Source organism: Hypomesus nipponensis, chromosome 20 (assembly GCF_054491055.1).
Source record: "Hypomesus nipponensis isolate SF chromosome 20, ASM5449105v1, whole genome shotgun sequence".
NCBI classification, from domain to species: domain Eukaryota; kingdom Metazoa; phylum Chordata; class Actinopteri; order Osmeriformes; family Osmeridae; genus Hypomesus; species Hypomesus nipponensis.
The window spans coordinates 12,003,360-12,021,172 of NC_140380.1; the positions used below are offsets into that span (position 1 = coordinate 12,003,360).

The window sequence follows — 17,813 nt, forward strand, 5'->3', positions numbered from 1 at the left end:
ATATTTGTATTTTCTTTCTTTAGTGCAACATTGACATCCAAAGAAAGCAACAGCAGTCTAAAGAGTAAATAAAGACAGCAAAAACTACTATTAAGGCTGGAGTCTGCGGCTTAATAGTAGGACCAACTCCACCATTAAATAGAACATTTAAAAAATTAACATGTTTTTTCTTACAAATATTTTTTTACTGTGCCTTCAGTATTGTGCACTGGAAATCTTGATTTATCAAATTTCATTGTCTAAATTTAAAGTAGTGGAAATATACTCAGACTCGCGTGGTATGCGTAATCTGGACGCATGATTAATGGCATGAGCATTGCTGCGAAAGCACGTATGACGCTTTAAGCTCGGGCCAAATTGCGCCAATGGTTGTGTTGGCGGGTTCAGTCAAAATACAACAAGATGGAATTAATGAATGCGTTGGAGATTCTCAAACTTAAAGACCTTTCAAGAGGTAAGTTTATATCGGAACTTAAGGTTTTATGGCTTTGTTAATGGATCTGTTCGTAATTCCCTAATCCATTTTCTGCATTATTTTATTTTCCAGTTAATTAGCAAGCCAGTAGTCACAGTCTCATTCAAGTTTGTACAGCAAGCTCTGACAGCTAATGGGTCGGCCTCCACCGCTAGCTCTAGCTTTCTCAGAAACGACAAACATTAAAACACTCCGTCTTAAACCAGAGGTGACGAGTCTCGGTGTAATCCTGGACTCAGATTTGAATTTCAACTTTCACATAAATAAAGTGACCAAAACAGCATTCTTTCACCTGAGGAATATAGCAAAGGTACGACCATTCATAAACCAAAATGATGCAGAGAAGTTAATTCATGCTTTTATATCCAGCCGGCTGGACTACTGTAACGCACTTTTCACTGGTCTTCCCAAGAAAACCACTGAAAGACTACAGCTCATTAAAAATTCTGCAGCTAGATTATAAAACAAAACTAAAAGGAGAGAACACATTAGTCCTGTCCTAGCTACTTTACACTGGCTCCCTGTCAATTTCAGAATTGACTTTAAGGTCCTTTTCCTCACATACAAGCTCTACACGGACAAGGACCTAGCTACATTGCTAACTCCCTTATAAACTCCCTTATAATAAAGTGTTCCCTTAGAACACTGCGATCATCAAATGCAAGCCTATTAGAGGTCATCAGAAGCAGTCATTAGAAGATTGGTCGTTCGGCCTTTGCTGATTACGCCCCAAAACTATGGAACAAATTACCCATAAATATTTGGGAAGCAAACACGCTAGACATTTTTAAAAGACAGCTTAAAACCTACCTTTTTACCGAAGCAATTAAGTAATTTATCTCAAGGGTTTTACTACTTTTATTAGTTATATTATTGTTGCTATTTTAATTATGACTTGTATCACTTGATTTATTGATTTTATGTAAAGCACTTTGAGCTACAATTCTTGTATGAAATGTGCTATATAAATAAAGTCTTACTTACTTTGGGGTGATATATTTTAGTAGAATGGCGATCCTTACCTTGTTGATCCAGGGAGAAGGAGTCACTGTTCAGACGCAATTCTAAATACACATAACAGGGTTTTTCCTGGCTCAAATAGGCTTAGGTGGAGGGTGGTGTTACACCACTCTCATTCCCCAGGTAATTAGCAAACATTTCCTCTTGAACATCTTACTTTTTAAATGCAATTTACAGTTTTGAAAATATATTTTAATGGTGTTACACTGTCGTAACGTGTTCGCCTTTGCTACTTCGTGTTGGGCTGGTTTTGTGAAGGAAGAAGTCATTTTCCGATTTCTCTTGTCCATGATCTGTCAACGACAGCATCTCAATCAGTGCTTGTGTTTCCCCCACTAGACTGGGTTGATGGCGTCTGGGATTCGGAGTTCACTGAAGTGGAAGCGCTTGACACGGCAATTGAAGATTCAATAACGAGAAACGGATCGCAGGGACTGGAGTCCTTGTACAGATGTCTGCTCCCCTACACGAACCACACTGACGGCTCCACCTCAGCAAGTGATAGATTGTCCCAAGTAAGACTTAACTACACTTCTCTGGAGATCATCTTTAACAGTATTCTAAATCATGGCGGGCCTCCTCAATACTCTTTGTTCATCATGTGTGATGGTCATGAGCCAGCCCTCCTGTCTGCCTCCTGTTTCAGAGTGTGTGGACTGTGTTGGGGGACAGTGGTGTCTCCACGCGCTCCTTGGTGGCTCTGCTGGCCTACTTCGTGGTGGGAGCGAGGACCCGTCCAGACGGCTTCCAGCCCAGACTGCTGTCCCTGCACGCAGCCTCCATCTACCTGCTGCTGCTGGGAACCCCGGGGAGCGTGGTCAACCAGGTGTTCCAGCAGGTCCTGTTCGACGCCTGCCTGGCCCTGCCCACTCACTGCTGGCCGCAGAGCTGTGGGAGGAAGAGGAAGAAGGAGGGTGTGAAGAGCTCGCAGGCGGAGGGGAAGAGGCCCAGAGTCCAGCGGAGGGAGCAGGAAGAGGTTTGTACAGCCGGCTGGGTTCCACTACGCTAGCTGTAGGGTACAACAGGGATGGGTGCCTTCATGCTGAGGTGGCGTTGCAGTGATGCATCTTGAGGCTTGAATTTATTGGTTTTAATATGCTTTTGTCCTTGTGTTTGCTTGTCGAAAGGTTTAACAAATATTTCAAGATGGCCTAGTAACAAAGATGACCGAGAGTGTGTATTAAGGCGGAGTGATATGAGGGCTGTGATGCGTCTGCTCCTCCCCAGGTGGAGGTGGGGGAGGCTGAGGAGGAGCAGGAGGAGAGGGTTCACTTCTCCCCACGGGACCTGCTCACCATCAGGGAGGCCATCGTTCTCCTCGTCAGGAACCTCCTCAGGCTTCTGCAGACGTTTCCTCTCAAAGACAAGCCCCAGAGTGCAGACAGCTGTGTGCAGGTACTGTAAACCGTCGACAGGTTTTAGGAACTGTGTGTGCAGGTAAAACGCTGTTTCATGTTTTCAAGACGTGCACCCCTGGATAACTCTGACTATGAAGGTGCCACATGCAGGAAACTTGCTCTGGCTACTCGTACGAGTCCCCTCAATGTAATGATGTGGGACAATCTGATAGGGTAAACCCATGAATATGACCTTTTTTAACAATGATACAACGTCACATTTTGTTTTCTTCAGATATTCACTGAACTGACAGATTTTGAACCAGTCATTGGGGAATTGGAATTTAACAGTAAACAGTAAGTAGTTGAGCATACATTTTTGACTTCAGCTTTGTTGGAGGTGAAACAGTAAAGGCATCACTGATAATGATGGCCTGGTATATGCAGACTGTTCTTGACCCTGAGCCTCTAAAACTGTTAACTACGCTCTGCTGATTCTTGCCCTTTCTGCTCTAGTTTCTAAATACACTATTGGTACGCATTTTGTTTTCTAAGGGTGCTTTCACACCTATTAGTCCGTTTGCTTGGTCCGAATCAGTGGATGAGTTGCTACTTTGTTGCATTTTTCATTAGGTCCGGTTAGTGTTCACACGGTCCTGTTTTAAGCGAACCAATGTTTGAAAAAAAACCTGACATTTAAAAAAAGCTATGACACGCGGTCATACAGGTTGTTAATCTATTGGACAGAAAATGTGTGAGGGAAAATCACTTCCTTGTCACGAACAACAATGGAGCAACAGCAGCGTATTGCGATCGCAATACTATCTTTAATTGTTATTTGGTGTTGCACGACCACGTTTTTTGGGTTGCTCGTTGGTCTTTTACTCAGGATTATATCCAGGTTATCAAACCATGGGAATGATATGTTTTCGTCTGACGAGCTACCACTTTTCCATAGAACATCACGCACTTTTAGCTGTCTAAATTTGTAACTTTCAACCAACATTGGTCCACTGTGCAATATTGACGCTTTATTTCAGTACCTAGGCCTATATCAATAAATAATTTAAATACCTCGCTACTCTGTCTCCACAAGTATCTCTGCAATATGATCATCAGACCATATTTGCCGTTGCTTCACTTCATCATTGCCCCACTTTCCCTCAACTAATTTCGCTGCTAATGAACGGCTGTCTCCGCCAAGTGTAAATTCCTTTTTCAACCCACAATGCACTACATTTTGGTTTGCTTCCTGGAATAGGTCAATATTAAGTCCAATTACGTTCACACCTAAAGCAAACCGAACCATGGTTCACTTGGAACCGGACCGAGTCCCATCTTTTTAGGGGGACCATGGTTCGGTTGTTTGGTCCGCACTAGAGTTCGAATGCGTGTTCTCACCTCTCCAAACGAACCGTACTTTCAGAGAAAACGGACCATGGTCCGATTGAAACGGACCAAACATGTCAGGTGTGAAAGCACCCTAAATGAATGAAGTGTAATGACCCCAATCTCACTGTGACCTGTGCTTCCAGTGCTCTGGATGAGATCCGGAGTGTTCCAGAGCTAGCCTACTGCGGGTTAGCATTGCTCTGCTCTCCCAGTCATGGCAATGACAAAGAGGTACGGCGTCTTAAACACAGATCTTGTCTTTGACTTACTGTAGCGTTGATGTCACTTCCTCCTCCGTGCTGCGTGTGGTTTGCAGAATGTGCGAGGCGTGTTCCACAGCCTGCTGTACGTGATCCTGATGATGAGGAGGGGGGAGGGCCGCAAGCCCACTTTGCTGCTGCCCAGCCAGGCTGTGATCTCCACCAGAGACCAGGCCCTCCTGTTTGTCTGGTACGCTGCCTACACCAGTTTCTCATACAGGATCCACATTCAAATGAAATCACATCTGTTGTATGACTAATCCCTAAATCCTGACAGCCACCTGGTAGATGAGCTGAAAGAGACTGCTCTGCCTTTCCTCCGCATCCTGCTGCAACACCTGTGTTGTCAGGTAGGTCAGGGCAGCAACATGAAGCAGTCTGGCTGCAGGGCTGTAGGCTGGCAGAGGCTGTAAGATGGCTCCTTGTGTTGTGTAGATGGTGGAGAAGACAGACTACCGTTCACACGGAGCCCAGGCTGTGTCCCAGCTGCTGGACAAGATGCCCTGTTCAGACTACGCTTCCTTCATCAAGTGGCTGTTTGCCTACTCCACTCACTCAAAGGTAGCTCACGTTAAAAAAAGTGCTGCAATCACGCAGGAATGATGGCCTAAATAGAAAAGGTATAGTTGTATTATATATCCTACTTATGTGTACATGTTTTGTGAGGAGAATTAAGTCATAGGCTGTTATTACAACAACAAAACAATCCCCTCCGGACATGTTGTAGCTGAGCGAGTACATCTCTGCTCCTTTTTGAAACTGGAAACTTTGAACTACAAAAGTCAACACAAAAAAAACTCCAAGTCCCATGGTACTTCCCCCCGCCCCCCCCTGCCAGGTGGCCTACAGGCTGTTTGCCCTGGACGTGTCCGTGGCTCTGCTGGCCTGTCCTGAGCGGCAGGCGGAGGACTCTCTGGGCCCAGAGCAGGCAGGCCTGCTGTCCCACAGGTTCCTGGTCCAGAGCCTGGTGTTCGGGCGGCGCTCTGACTCCTCCCCCACTGTGCGGGCTCACGCCCTCACCTGCCTGTCCCGCTGCCTGGAGATGCCCTCGCTCAACGCCACGCGCTGCGTCCACGAGCTCTTCTCCTCCAGTAAGGACAGCAGCCCCGCCACCTACACAAGCCTTCTCATGTACTGCTTGAGGGTTTATTGTTTATTTTTATTTATTTATTTTCATTTTTAATAATATATTTTATATAAACCTGTAGCGTCCTGAGATTGCCTCCAAAATGAAGGCTGTGCTCTGAACAGTGTTGTTATTGGTTGTGTCATGCCCATGCTGCTGTCACAGCTTCATCTGTGTGTTCCGCTTCTTTCAGCTGGAGCGCACACCGTCCTGGAGGGGGACGGCACAGACGGTGAGCTCTTCATCTTGACGGTTCCACGGCTGTTTCCATGGTTGTATGGGTGTTTCCATGGTTGTATGGGTGTTTCCATGGCTGTATGGGTGTTTCCATGGTTGTATGGGTGTTTCCATGGCTGTATGGGTGTTTCCATGGTTGTATGGGTGTTTCCATGGTTGTATGGGTGTTTCCATGGTTGTATGGGTGTTTCCATGGTTGTATGGGTGTTTCCATGGTTGTATGGGTGTTTCCATGGTTGTATGGGTGTTTCCATGGTTGTATGGGTGTTTCCATGGTTGTATGGGTGTTTCCATGGTTGTATGGGTGTTTCCATGGTTGTATGGGTGTTTCCAGAACATTCCAGTCTCTGCTGACATCATGTAACGTCTCTTGCTGATGTTGCAGGTTCTCTGAGGTCCCAAAAGACTTACAGGACTCTGCAGTTCAAGACTGTGGACATCACCGGCAGTGACATTAGTTATGAGTGTAAGGAACACTTTTTAGAACAACAAAATAAATGCATATACTTTTTGGGGTTCGTTTTTCTCACATTGAGAAACATTTAAAGGGGAACTTGTTTTTTTAATGTGTTTCCATCAGCAAAAGAAGCCATGTCTCTGCTCATGCGGCGTGTCAGTGACCAGAAGACTATCGTGAGGAAGTCTGCACTGCAGGTACAGTCAGACTGATCATTTCTGTCATCATGAACCAGGCATCCCAGCTTGATGTGACACTCTCTTATCGCTGGATTACAGCTGTAGTTGTCTTGAGGGGTTTACCCTGTTGGGGATAGACTGCCCTCTGGTACAGGCATGACCTAACCCTAACCCTGGTACACATGACATCCACACCAAGAAGAAGTTATCATTGTTCAATATCTTTCTGGTTATCTCTGATCCTCCACGTCTCTCTTTCTGTCCATCTATACGTCTCTCTCTGTCTTTCTCTCTCTGTCCATCTCCATATCTCTCTCTCTCTGTCCGTCTCTGTCTCTCTGTCTCAGGCCATAATGAGTCTGCTGAAGCACAGTGTCATCCTGCTGGGGCAGGAGAACCTCTCGGTGCTGTCGGAGCGCTGTCGAGACCCCGCACTGTCCGTCAAGAAGAAGGCCATGCAGTGCCTGGGAGAGCTGCTGCATGTGAGTCCCTGACCCCTGACCCCAGTCCTGACCCCTGACCACAGTCCTGACCCCAGCCCTGACCCCTGACTCCTGACCCCAGCCCTGACCCCAGCCCTGACCCCAGCCCTGACCCCAGCCCTGACCCCAGCCCTGACCCCAGCCCTTGATTCAGTCTTTAAACCCTGGACCCAGACCCCAGCCCTGACCCCAGCCCTGACCCCAGCCCTGACCCCAGCCCTTGATTCAGTCTTTAAACCCTGGACCCAGACCCCAGCCTCGGTGCATGGCCCCTCCTTCACAAGGATGCATTTCTTTGTACGATGTAGTTCAGTGTCATCCATGTGATGTGACGTAGTACGATGTAGTCATCCACGGGTGTGAAGGAGTCCCTGTGTGCTGGTCCTCAGGCACACTCCCACTGCAGGGTGGTGCAGAAGGCCTGGCTGAGGGGCCTGCTGCCGGCCATCATCGACCCGGAGAGTTCCGTCCAGGATAAGGCCCTGGAGAGCCTGGAGCAGGTGGTGCTGAGCCAGGTGAAGAAGCACTCCCCCTCCAGCTGGGAGGACCCAGGGCAGAAGCTCTGCTGGGACCTGCTGGGCCTGCTCTGCGACGACTGTCAGGATCTGAGGTACCTCAGATCACAGCAGGGGCCAGGTCTACAGAGGAATTGGCTTTTACAGTTTAAATCATTTTCAGCAAAAGCATCACAAAATCAAATACATCCTGAACTGTCAGTGTTTTTTCTGTCTCTGTTCCACCCTGTTTTCCTCCTTACTGTGTCCAGTCGCTACTTCAGCAAGGCCTTCACAGTGTGGTCGAAGCAGAACAAGTTCACGGCAGCCTTCATCAGTAACCTGGTCTCTCACATGGAGGCAGAGCATGCTGCGGGAGCCTGGCTGCTTCTGTCCAGGGTGGCCGGATCCTCCCCCAAACTAGACTACAGCAAGATCCTGGATGCCTGGGACCACATGGTCAGGTAGGTGACCCCTCACACAGGCCTGGGACCACATGGTCAGGTAGGTGACCCCCCCCCCCCCACAGGGAGTGAAGCTAAGGCATGTTTTGAGCCTATTTTAGCGTTTGTGTATCAACGTCCCCCTCACTTTTATTTCGAAACAAATCTTGATGTCTCATGCCTTATTTTCCTACAAAAATGTGGTTCATGATCCCTTCCGTGTTGTATGTCCCCAGGTTGAGGAATGTGACCGTCACAACGTCCTGCCACATCCTGAGCGTGCTCGGGGACGTCTGTGAACACCTGAACGAGGACACCAGGCGCAGGATTGTTGGTGAGCGAGCCGCCATGGAGCCCAGTCCTGACCTGAGTCCTAGTCCTAGTCCTAACCCAGGCAGCACAATACTAGAGAATGACAAGAGCACCACAGCAGGACTGTGTCATGTGAGAAGCTGACCGTTAGGGGATCCACTATTGAGATGGCACCTTGGATGTTTGTGTCCTCCAGAGGACATCATGTCCTGGCTGAGGAGCCTGGAGATGCCCCTGGAGGTGGTGGGGGCCAGTGTGGAGACCCTGTGTCGACTGGGTCGAGCCCAGGCCATGAACGACACACAGGTGAGCTGCTCCAAGGAGGTCCCTGTCTGCTCACAGCCACGGAAACCCCCCACTAATTCTTATTATATTCTTTGGTATTTTTCATGCTTTATTGGACAGTTTGTCTGTAGTGTGACAGGAAAGGCAGAGAGAGATGCTGCTAAGGGTCTAGGTGTGATTCGAACCCAGGCCACTGCGGTACGGCCTCAGTTTTTCAGTCTTCTGACCTCGTGTGACAGAAATTCCTGAACCAGCACTGTGGGGAACTGGTCTCTCTCTGTGAGACCTACCTGTCCACAGTCCTCTTCAACGAGAAGGGAGCACAGAACCTGAACGAGGATCTGGTGGTGAGAGAATCGTCCTGTGTTGATCTTGATGTCTTGTCAGATATGGCCTCACCTGAAGGAGTCATGGCTGGGTGTGTTTCAGGTGAAGCATCTGTACCTGCTGGGGGTGGCATCGCTGCACTGCCCCGCCCGGGTGGGCAAGAGGACTGTCCTGCTGGTGCAGTCTGTCCTATCCTCCAGCCCTGAGCACACGGCCGGTACACTCCACAGCACTTCTGTCAGGATGTCATATAGAAACATACATGTAACCCTAACCCTCATATAAACAAGTAGTCACACGTGTGTCACATGTGACCTGACATATCGCCATGACTTTGTGATGACGAGCTGGTGTGTGTGTGTGTGTGTGTGTGTGTGTGTTCCAGCGGGGCAACCAGAGGAGCCCCTGGCCTCCCAGCCCCTGTCCCAGTTCCACCCCTCCTCCCTGCCCAGCAGGGTGAGAGCCCATGCCGTCCTCACCCTGGGTAAGCACCCCTGAGTCTCCAGCAGACAGACAGACAGACGGGGCGGATCAGATGGCTGAGCGGTTATGGAGTCGGACTATTAATCAGAAGGTTGTTGGTTCGATTCCTGGCCGTGCCAAATGACTGTGTCCTTGGGCAAGGCACTTCACCCTACTTGCCTCGGGGGTAATGTCCCTGTACTTACTGTAAGTTGCTCTGGATAAGAGCGTCTGCTAAATGACTACATGTAAATATAAGACTGACCGCAGCAGACAGACAGACCACAGCACCGCTCCCCTACAGAGGGCCATGTTGAAGACTCTCACACTGTGGATGTGATGCCCCCCCCCCCTCAGGGAAGCTGTGCCTGCAGCATGAGGAGCTCACCCAGAGGTACCTGCCTGCGTTCGCCCGCGAGCTGCAGCTCAGCGCTGACATGGCCGTGCGCAGCAACGTGGTGCTGGTCATGTGTGACCTGAGTGTGCGCTACGCCAACATGCTGGAGCGCTACCTGCCCAACATCTCCGCCTGTCTCCAGGACAACCACACGCTCGTTAGAGAGCAGACGCTCACCATGCTGACCAGCCTGCTGCAGGTACACACACACACACACACACACACACACACACACACACATTCATACCAATAAGAATGAATGAACTGAACTGTAAGTTGTGTGTTACATGATGAAGACTAGCATATTGAATTCCAGCGTGGCTAGCCTCACAGACAGGCTCACAGACAGCCTCACAGACAGCCTCACAGACACTGCTGTCCTGAACCTGGAGTGCTGCTGTGTTTGTGTTGTAGGAGGAGTTTGTCAAGTGGAAGGGCTCTCTGTTCTTCAGGTTTGTGACTGTGCTGGTGGACCCTGAACCAGCCGTCAGCAGGTAAAGCAGCTCACCTCTCACCTGTCGTGTGCAGTGTAAGAGCAGAGCCAGCCGGCTGATGGCAGCTTCTCTCCTGTAGGCTCTGTGAATACTGCCTGGTCCACCTCCTGCTGAAGAAGAGCCCTGCTATGTTCTCACAGCACTTCATAGAGTGCATCTTTCACTTCAATTCCTACGAGAAACACAAAACCTACAATAAGTTCTCCCAAACCGCAAGGTAAAGCTCTCGTTAGAAGAACGTCGTTGACTAAATCTACCAAATCATTTTCATCAGCTTTTTGTAAGTCCACAGGGTTTTGTACAAGGTGCTTAAAGTGCTTATAGTACTTGAATTTGACTTTTTGAATGAGTCATATTAATGACGAGGTACTTAGTGCTTGAATTATTTAAAGACAATATATATTAATTTAAAAGCCCATCCCCCTCCTGCTAATTTAATTAAAGCACCATCTGTTTTTTCTGGCATTCTTTGGTTTGCATTATAGTGTATGATGTTCTCAATTAATTTAAGTATTTTTAAAGCACGATAAGAGCCAAAGTAGAAATCAATTAGGTTCTGAAGAAGCGCTTTTTGACGCGGCATTCTTTGCTCAAACACCAGACTCAAACACCCGACTCAAACACAGAGAAAAGCCACTTCTTCTCAGCCAGTGCGTGCCAGTACCGTATTGATTAGGCCTACTTGAGGACGAAACAGAAAATAGTCAAAATGACCATTTTGGCGAGTATCCTCGTAAGCAGTCTTAAATGGGTTTCAAAGTCTTAAATGAAGGTGAAGAGCTGGAAGAAAACTGGATTTGTGTCAGATCCGCGACATGTGCGTCAGGTCTTAAAGAGACAGACATCTTTAAACCCACTGCTGTCCGTCTCATTAATGTTAATCAAAGAACAAAAGAAAAAGAGAATCACTCGCTGCTCTTGCTTGAGTAACATGTAGCTTTAATAAGGATTAATTTAAAGTAAATAAAGTATGTTTGATAAATCAGATCTCTGATTGTAGTCCTTGAAAACCCCCAAAATAGTGCTTGAAAAGTCCTGGAATTTCATTATACAGTATCTGTACGAACCCTGAGTCCACCAAATAATGAAGAGGAATACAATCCCTGCAACCAGGATCTAACTGTAGTTTATGATTCACTTTTACAACAAGCAGTGAAAGATGAGATGAGGGCTCAGTGTTGTAACGTTCTGCGTGTTCCCAGTGAGAAGGCCAGGTTCTCTCTGAGGGGCTCTCGGAACAGAGACAAGAGGTTCAGGATCTACCGCTTCCTACTGGAGAACTTCACAGACGCCCAGCGCTTCAACATCACCACCAAGATCAGCCAGACTATACTGGGTAACAGCTGCCCCCTGGAGCAACAGACTGCACTCCTTAGCCTTGGCTGTTAACGTCATAACACTTCAGGATCAAGCAATACATGATCTCACTTTGTTGAATTGTCTGTCTGTCTCTCTTTGTGTGTCTCTCTGTGTGTCTCTCTCTGTGTCTGTCTGTCTCTCTCTGTCTGTCTCTCTCTGTGTCTGTCTGTCTCTCTGTGTCTTTCTCTGTGTGTCTCTCTCTGTGTCTGTCTCTCTGCGTCAGCATGCTTCGTGGATGGAGAGCTTGCTCTGGACGGTGAGGGCAGTGAGGTTCTGTCTGAAACGCTGGGCGTGCTGAGCCTGAAGGAGATGAAGCTGCAGGCTCTGGCGGCAGGGCGGGGCGAAGCTGACGAGCAGGATGACGAGCAGGTGGCCATGGCCAAGGCTGTCATCCAGGTGGCCCAGAAGAAGGTGGTCTCCCAGGTGTGGCCAGTACTCTGGGGACAGTTCTGTTCAGTCTGCAGGGATTGGAGTTCAGCTGCACCACCAGAGGGCGCTGTCTAACCAGCCCTGCGTGTCTGTCCATCCCCAGGTCCAGAAGAAGGTCTTCATAGAGAACATGATCCCCATCATCATCGCCCTGAAGAGCAAGCTGGAGCAGCAGCGTTCCCCGGTGCTGAAGGACCTGATGGGGTACCTGCAGGTGAGCTGATGGGGGACCTGCAGGTGAGCTGATGGGGGACCTGCAGGTCCAGAGGGTAACATGTTGTCCCTGCTCCAGGTCACCATGCAGGACTACCGCAGCGAGGTGAAGGAGCTGTTTGCGGCGGATGAGCAGCTAGCAGCAGAGCTGGAGTACAACCTGAAGCTGTATGAGAAGGAACAGCAGAACAACATGGCTGCCAGCAGCCTGCTCAGAGAGATGCAGAGCAGAGACTCAGCTGTAAGACATGCTGCACTGCTGCTGTTCCTCCACACACTGTCACCCTGTTGATGGCTCTCGCCTCCCTAAGCCACTCTCCTCCCCCTGCCCCCAGGCCTCCTCCCCCTGCCCCCAGGCCTCCTCCCCGGCCTCCCCATCCAGGAGGCTGCTGGCCCCGGCCTCCCCATCCAGGAGGCTGCTCCAGGGGGCCTTCACCACCCCTCAGGCCCCCCGGGGCCCCCTGCCAGCCCAGCTCTCTCGCCTATTGTCCCAGTCAGCCAGGTACAGCCCCTCACACTGCACACGCTCACCCAGAGCAGGTACAGCCCCTCACACTGCACACGCTCACCCAGAGCAGGTACAGCCCCTCACACTGCACACGCTCACCCAGAGCAGGTACAGCCCCTCACACTGCACACGCTCACCCAGAGCAGGTACAGCCCCTCACACTGCACACGCTCACCCAGAGCAGGTACAGCCCCTCACACTGCACACGCCTACCCAGAGCAGGTACAGCCCCTCACACTGCACACCCTCACCCAGAGCAGGTACAGCCCCTCACTGCACACGCTCACCCAGAGCAGGTACAGCCCCTCACACTGCACACCCTCACCCAGAGCAGGTACAGCCCCTCACACTGCACACGCTCACCCAGAGCAGGTACAGCCCCTCACACTGCACATGCTCACCCAGAGCAGGTACAGCCCCTCACACTGCACACGCTCACCCAGAGCAGGTACAGCCCCTCACACTGCACACGCTCACCCAGAGCAGGTACAGCCCCTCACTGCACACGCTCACCCAGAGCAGGTACAGCCCCTCACTGCACACGCTCACCCAGAGCAGGTACAGCCCCTCACACTGCACACCCTCACCCAGAGCAGGTACAGCCCCTCACACTGCACATGCTCACCCAGAGCAGGTACAGCCCCTCACACTGCACATGCTCACCCAGAGCAGGTACAGCCCCTCACACTGCACACCCTCACCCAGAGCAGGTACAGCCCCTCACTGCACACGCTCACCCAGAGCAGGTACAGCCCCTCACTGCACACGCTCACCCAGAGCAGGTACAGCCCCTCTCACTGCACACGCTCACCCAGAGCAGGTACAGCCCCTCACACTGCACACGCTCACCCAGAGCAGGTACAGCCCCTCACACTGCACACGCTCACCCAGAGCAGGTACAGCCCCTCACTGCACACGCTCACCCAGAGCAGGTACAGCCCCTCACTGCACACGCTCACCCAGAGCAGGTACAGCCCCTCACACTGCACACCCTCACCCAGAGCAGGTACAGCCCCTCACTGCACACGCTCACCCAGAGCAGGTACAGCCCCTCACTGCACACGCTCACCCAGAGCAGGTACAGCCCCTCACTGCACACGCTCACCCAGAGCAGCGTAGAAACAGGCAGGAGGGAACATCCAGCGGTGTGACTGCTGCTTGTGTTTGACCAGGCGTCCACCACTGAGAGCAGCTGACAACCAGCAGACCAGCGGCCCTCACAGAGTCCTCTCAGCCCAGGAGTCAGGTACCACACACACACACACACACACACATGCACACTGTCAGGTTAACAGACAAGGTTTTATTCCAACTAAGTCCCCTTTCGTTGTAGTGTCGGTGCCCCCCAAAGGAAGCCTGTGTTACAGAGCCTTCAGCACTCCTCACGGTGAGCACACACACACACCTGTCTCTCTCGCTCCTTCTGTAGCAGCCTGGTTCTCAGAGCTGCAGCCTGGTTCTCAGAGCTGCAGCCTGGTTCTCAGAGCTGCAGCCTGGTTCTCAGAGCTGCAGCCTGGTTCTCAGAGCTGCAGCCTGGTTCTCAGAGCTGCAGCCTGGTTCTCAGAGCTGCAGCCTGGTTCTCAGAGCTGCAGCCTCACAGGGAGATGGTGACAAAGTGCATGTGAGCTGATGCATGGTTTTTCTGAATCAATCTACTGAACAGCTCTAAAAGTTTTAAATACAACCCTACCCCCCCCCGGTTTTCATAACTGTCCTGCTAAATCTGTGTTTCCATGCGTGTCTGCAGTTGGTCATCAGCTGTCCCTGCGGATGGTTTCCTTGTGCTGTCAGATTGTTCCTCGTCTCTCTCCTGTCATCCTGACACTAAACTTCCCTTCCCCCGCTTATTAGCAGGAAATCAGTTTTCCCCGGGGGATAATAACAGGCTATTTTTATTGACGAAGGGGTGTGACAATCCAACCATTGAGCTTTGCTCCTTGATCTTTAAGTGGTTTTGAAGAGCTGCAAATTATTCACAGACTTAACCCAGAGTTTTAGATGTAGAGTGTAAAGATGTTGTTGAGCAGCCGCTTGGTGAGCGACTAACAGGACACAGTAGCATCTTCTGGACCAGTGGTTCATGTCCCTCCTGTTGGGGGCTTGTGGCTGATATCTGAGCCAGTTCTGGATATTGAAGTTCTCTTTCTTGCACACATCCCAATGTGGCCCCACCTCAGGGAACATCAATGATGTGACCTTCGGGGAAGGACTGAGTGCCATCTTCAGTGAGAGGAGAGGAGGTACGTTCCACTAGTTGAAGTCACTTGTCCACATGTTACACGTCATTCTCATGCCTGTAGCTGCTGCAGCAGCTGTGGTTTAAACAGGGTTTGTGTCTGCAGGATCTTCAGACAGAGAAGAAGAGAGTGTTCTGCACCTCAGGTCTCCAGAGCAGCGGTAAGGAGCAGTGTCAGGAGCTTACCTTCTGCTAGTGTCTGGGAAACATGACATATCCTACACGGCTCATGTCTGACTTCCACAGATGAATGCATGTGTTCACCCTGGCTATGCTGACTGTTGACGTGTGTGTGTGTGTGTGTGTGTGTGTGTGTGTGTGTGTGTGTGTGTGTGTGTGTGTGTGTGTGTGTGTGTGTGTGTGTGTGTGTGTGTGTGTGTGTGTGTGTGTGTGTGTGTGTGTGTGTGTGTGTGTGTGTGTGTGTGTGTGTGTGTGTGTGTGTGTGTGTGTGGTTTCAGAAGCCCTGCTCCAAGGCAGTGGGAGGTGCAGTCTCCTCTGGCTCACAGAAGGACCAAGAAAGTACAATAAGCTGTCTTATCTCTATGAAACATCCTCTTGAATTGTACTGTCAGATGAAAGAAATGAAACGCCACAAATGTGTGTATTAGAAGTGAGCTTTATTAATCACAAACATGAACTGTCAAGATTTCTTTCTTTTTTTGTTCTTTTTCTTTACTTGGCTTGAGGCTGACCTTCAGCTTCGTTCAATAAATCATGTTCTCAGTTAAACGATCCTGTTCCACACTCGCTCACACAGAAACATAACAGATCTCTGGAACCTTGCTGTCCTTGGATTGGTGGAAACTCATGGTTGGGAGTCAGTGATTGGTCTAGTTTGTCCCAAGCACAAGACACAGCTAGTCTGCCGGCCAGTCAGCACACAGTGTTCTAGACGTGTGTAATGATCTGCCCTGAAAGGTCGATGTCAGCTGGAAGGCTTTCTTCATCTAACCATTTGGCATGTCTTGTATTATCTTTTACTCTTTGCATACTAGTGCTATGTGTTTTTACCAAAAATAATTCCCACTATATTTAGGCACTAATACATATGTAATCTCTATTTCTAATCCAATGGAAAATAAAATATAAAATAAAATTGAATCCTTCAAATTAATGAAAAAGAAATTAAAACATTACTATTTACAAAATTGCAGATATGTGGAGTGTAGATACGTGACGATACTGAGCATCATTCCTCTCAAACGCCGTTCATGTGGAGTTAATAATGCAGTTCTAGTTAGATCATATCTGTACTGATGAGTGTTGGGATGTTGGAGCTGGGCTGTTGTAGCAGAAGGCACTCAAGAGGAATGATTTCTTAACTAATGTACACACGTGAACTTCAGTACCAGTTCCTACTATGAGATGAATAACTTTATACGTCTGCATGAATATGAAAGTGTTCTTTGTGTTTTGAGGATGTTAGTCACGCTCACAAATACTTTTTAAAATAATGTATTTGAGTAATAAATGCTTGGGGGAAGGAAAGATGAGATCTCCATGTTCCAAAACTGGGCATATCTTCTCTACCATCAACATCCATCAGTCTGTTGAACCATGGACAGAGTTTCATACTGCCTTCTGTGCTAGACATTAGAATATTTCACCACTGTACATAGCCTTGGGATGGGATCTCTATATACAGTCAGTACAATTGTTACCCAACACAAACTCTGTATTAATTACAATGTAATACTGAACGCATTCCTGATAGACGGCACAAACCTCAAACTGGACACTATATTCTATATGTACAAGATTAACAGCAAGCAAAAAAGGACACTTCATATTAAGGATGCGCTGCGCTGATGAACAGTCCACTCAGCATCACTTCCTATTCTTTACACCTACTGTCTAAGACTCCACAAACATTAACATGGAACTTTCTTTTTCATTATCAACATGAACATCTCTACCATAACATGTAAGACCGTCGATCAAGAACAAGTGAGATATTTTATGATCAGGAAAGGGGAAAGATTACAACAGAACACAGTGGTTAGAACTGTTAAAGATTTCTTGTCCAACAACCAAATAAAAACATGTTAGTATTTTACAAAAATTTAAAAAAGTAAACCTTTATCTATAGGCATTTTAAAAAGTATTCCATCAAAAATATTCTGACAAATTTTGCTGGTAGAAAAAAAGTTGTATAAATTACCATAGGTTTGGAGCAAATGTTTGCAGTAAAATGTGTCATGATAGATGTACTTCAAAGCATAAAGACTTTCATCCAGGCAGAATCTCTTGTGTAAATATTCTTTCCAGCAGGTAGTGTTAATAACCATTTAAAACGTGCAATAACTGTAAAAAGAAAATCATAATTTTGCAAAACAAGTGGATTTCGGTACCTTTTATGTGGGCTGGGTACTGATTACTGTAGTTGTGAAAACTTGTCAACTTTGGCAAACGTAAGGGTTTAGTTTTCATTCCAGCCGTGCCCAGATCAAGGCACGTGGTAGCTAGCTGATCCCATGAAGAATCCAGCCACAAGTATCATGTCTTTGACTCCACGCTTTTATACTTCCCTACACACTTCCCTTTCATATGACAAATGATGATTTGTGTCGAAAGTCCCCCTAGAAAATAAAACAAATAAGAATATATTAAGCTTAGGTTCGAGCAGTGGACTTCAGTCAAGTGTTGTATAGCACTGTATAACAGGAACCTGTTATACAGTGTTGTTGGTGTTATACGATGTTGTTGGTGTTATAGATTCCTGATAGACACATGGTGTTATGTTTGTTTATATACCTCGTCCTCTGTCCTGACGTAGTCCACACCGTCTCCTTTGGCAGGGGCCTTGTAACTGACAAACACAAACCAGATTAGCAGAACTGTCCTGCCTTGTAACCGATGAACACAAACAAGATGTCCAGCTTTGTCCTG

At 48.5% G+C, this 17,813-nt stretch overlaps 2 protein-coding genes across 4 annotated transcripts in view; one reads left to right on the forward strand and one right to left on the reverse strand.

The window, feature by feature from the left end:
- The first annotated feature begins 327 nt into the window (after window positions 1-327).
- Window positions 328-15,653, forward strand: ncapd3 (non-SMC condensin II complex, subunit D3). Its single transcript, XM_084683795.1, has 34 exons — window positions 328-454; window positions 1,835-2,010; window positions 2,142-2,471; window positions 2,723-2,890; window positions 3,128-3,189; window positions 4,368-4,455; window positions 4,541-4,674; window positions 4,762-4,834; window positions 4,920-5,045; window positions 5,323-5,575; window positions 5,804-5,842; window positions 6,233-6,313; window positions 6,428-6,501; window positions 6,831-6,965; window positions 7,355-7,575; window positions 7,732-7,923; window positions 8,139-8,236; window positions 8,411-8,520; window positions 8,739-8,846; window positions 8,929-9,043; window positions 9,212-9,310; window positions 9,646-9,884; window positions 10,100-10,179; window positions 10,259-10,396; window positions 11,382-11,515; window positions 11,762-11,961; window positions 12,071-12,181; window positions 12,260-12,421; window positions 12,516-12,682; window positions 13,861-13,934; window positions 14,022-14,075; window positions 14,866-14,928; window positions 15,031-15,085; window positions 15,383-15,653. The coding sequence occupies exons 1-34, from the start codon at window positions 403-405 to the stop codon at window positions 15,450-15,452; spliced, it is 4,281 nt and encodes a 1,426-aa protein (XP_084539921.1). The 5' UTR covers window positions 328-402; the 3' UTR covers window positions 15,453-15,653.
- Window positions 15,525-17,813, reverse strand: part of jam3b (junctional adhesion molecule 3b) — a 29,417-nt gene continuing 27,128 nt past the window's right edge. For all 3 annotated transcript variants that reach the window (XM_084683796.1, XM_084683797.1, XM_084683798.1), the window contains exons 8-9: window positions 17,679-17,733; window positions 15,525-17,503 (exon numbers count right to left, since the gene is read on the reverse strand). In XM_084683796.1, coding sequence (XP_084539922.1) covers window positions 17,468-17,503; window positions 17,679-17,733 — 91 coding nt within the window. In that variant the 3' untranslated portion in view covers window positions 15,525-17,467. The remainder of the gene's footprint in view (window positions 17,504-17,678; window positions 17,734-17,813) is intronic.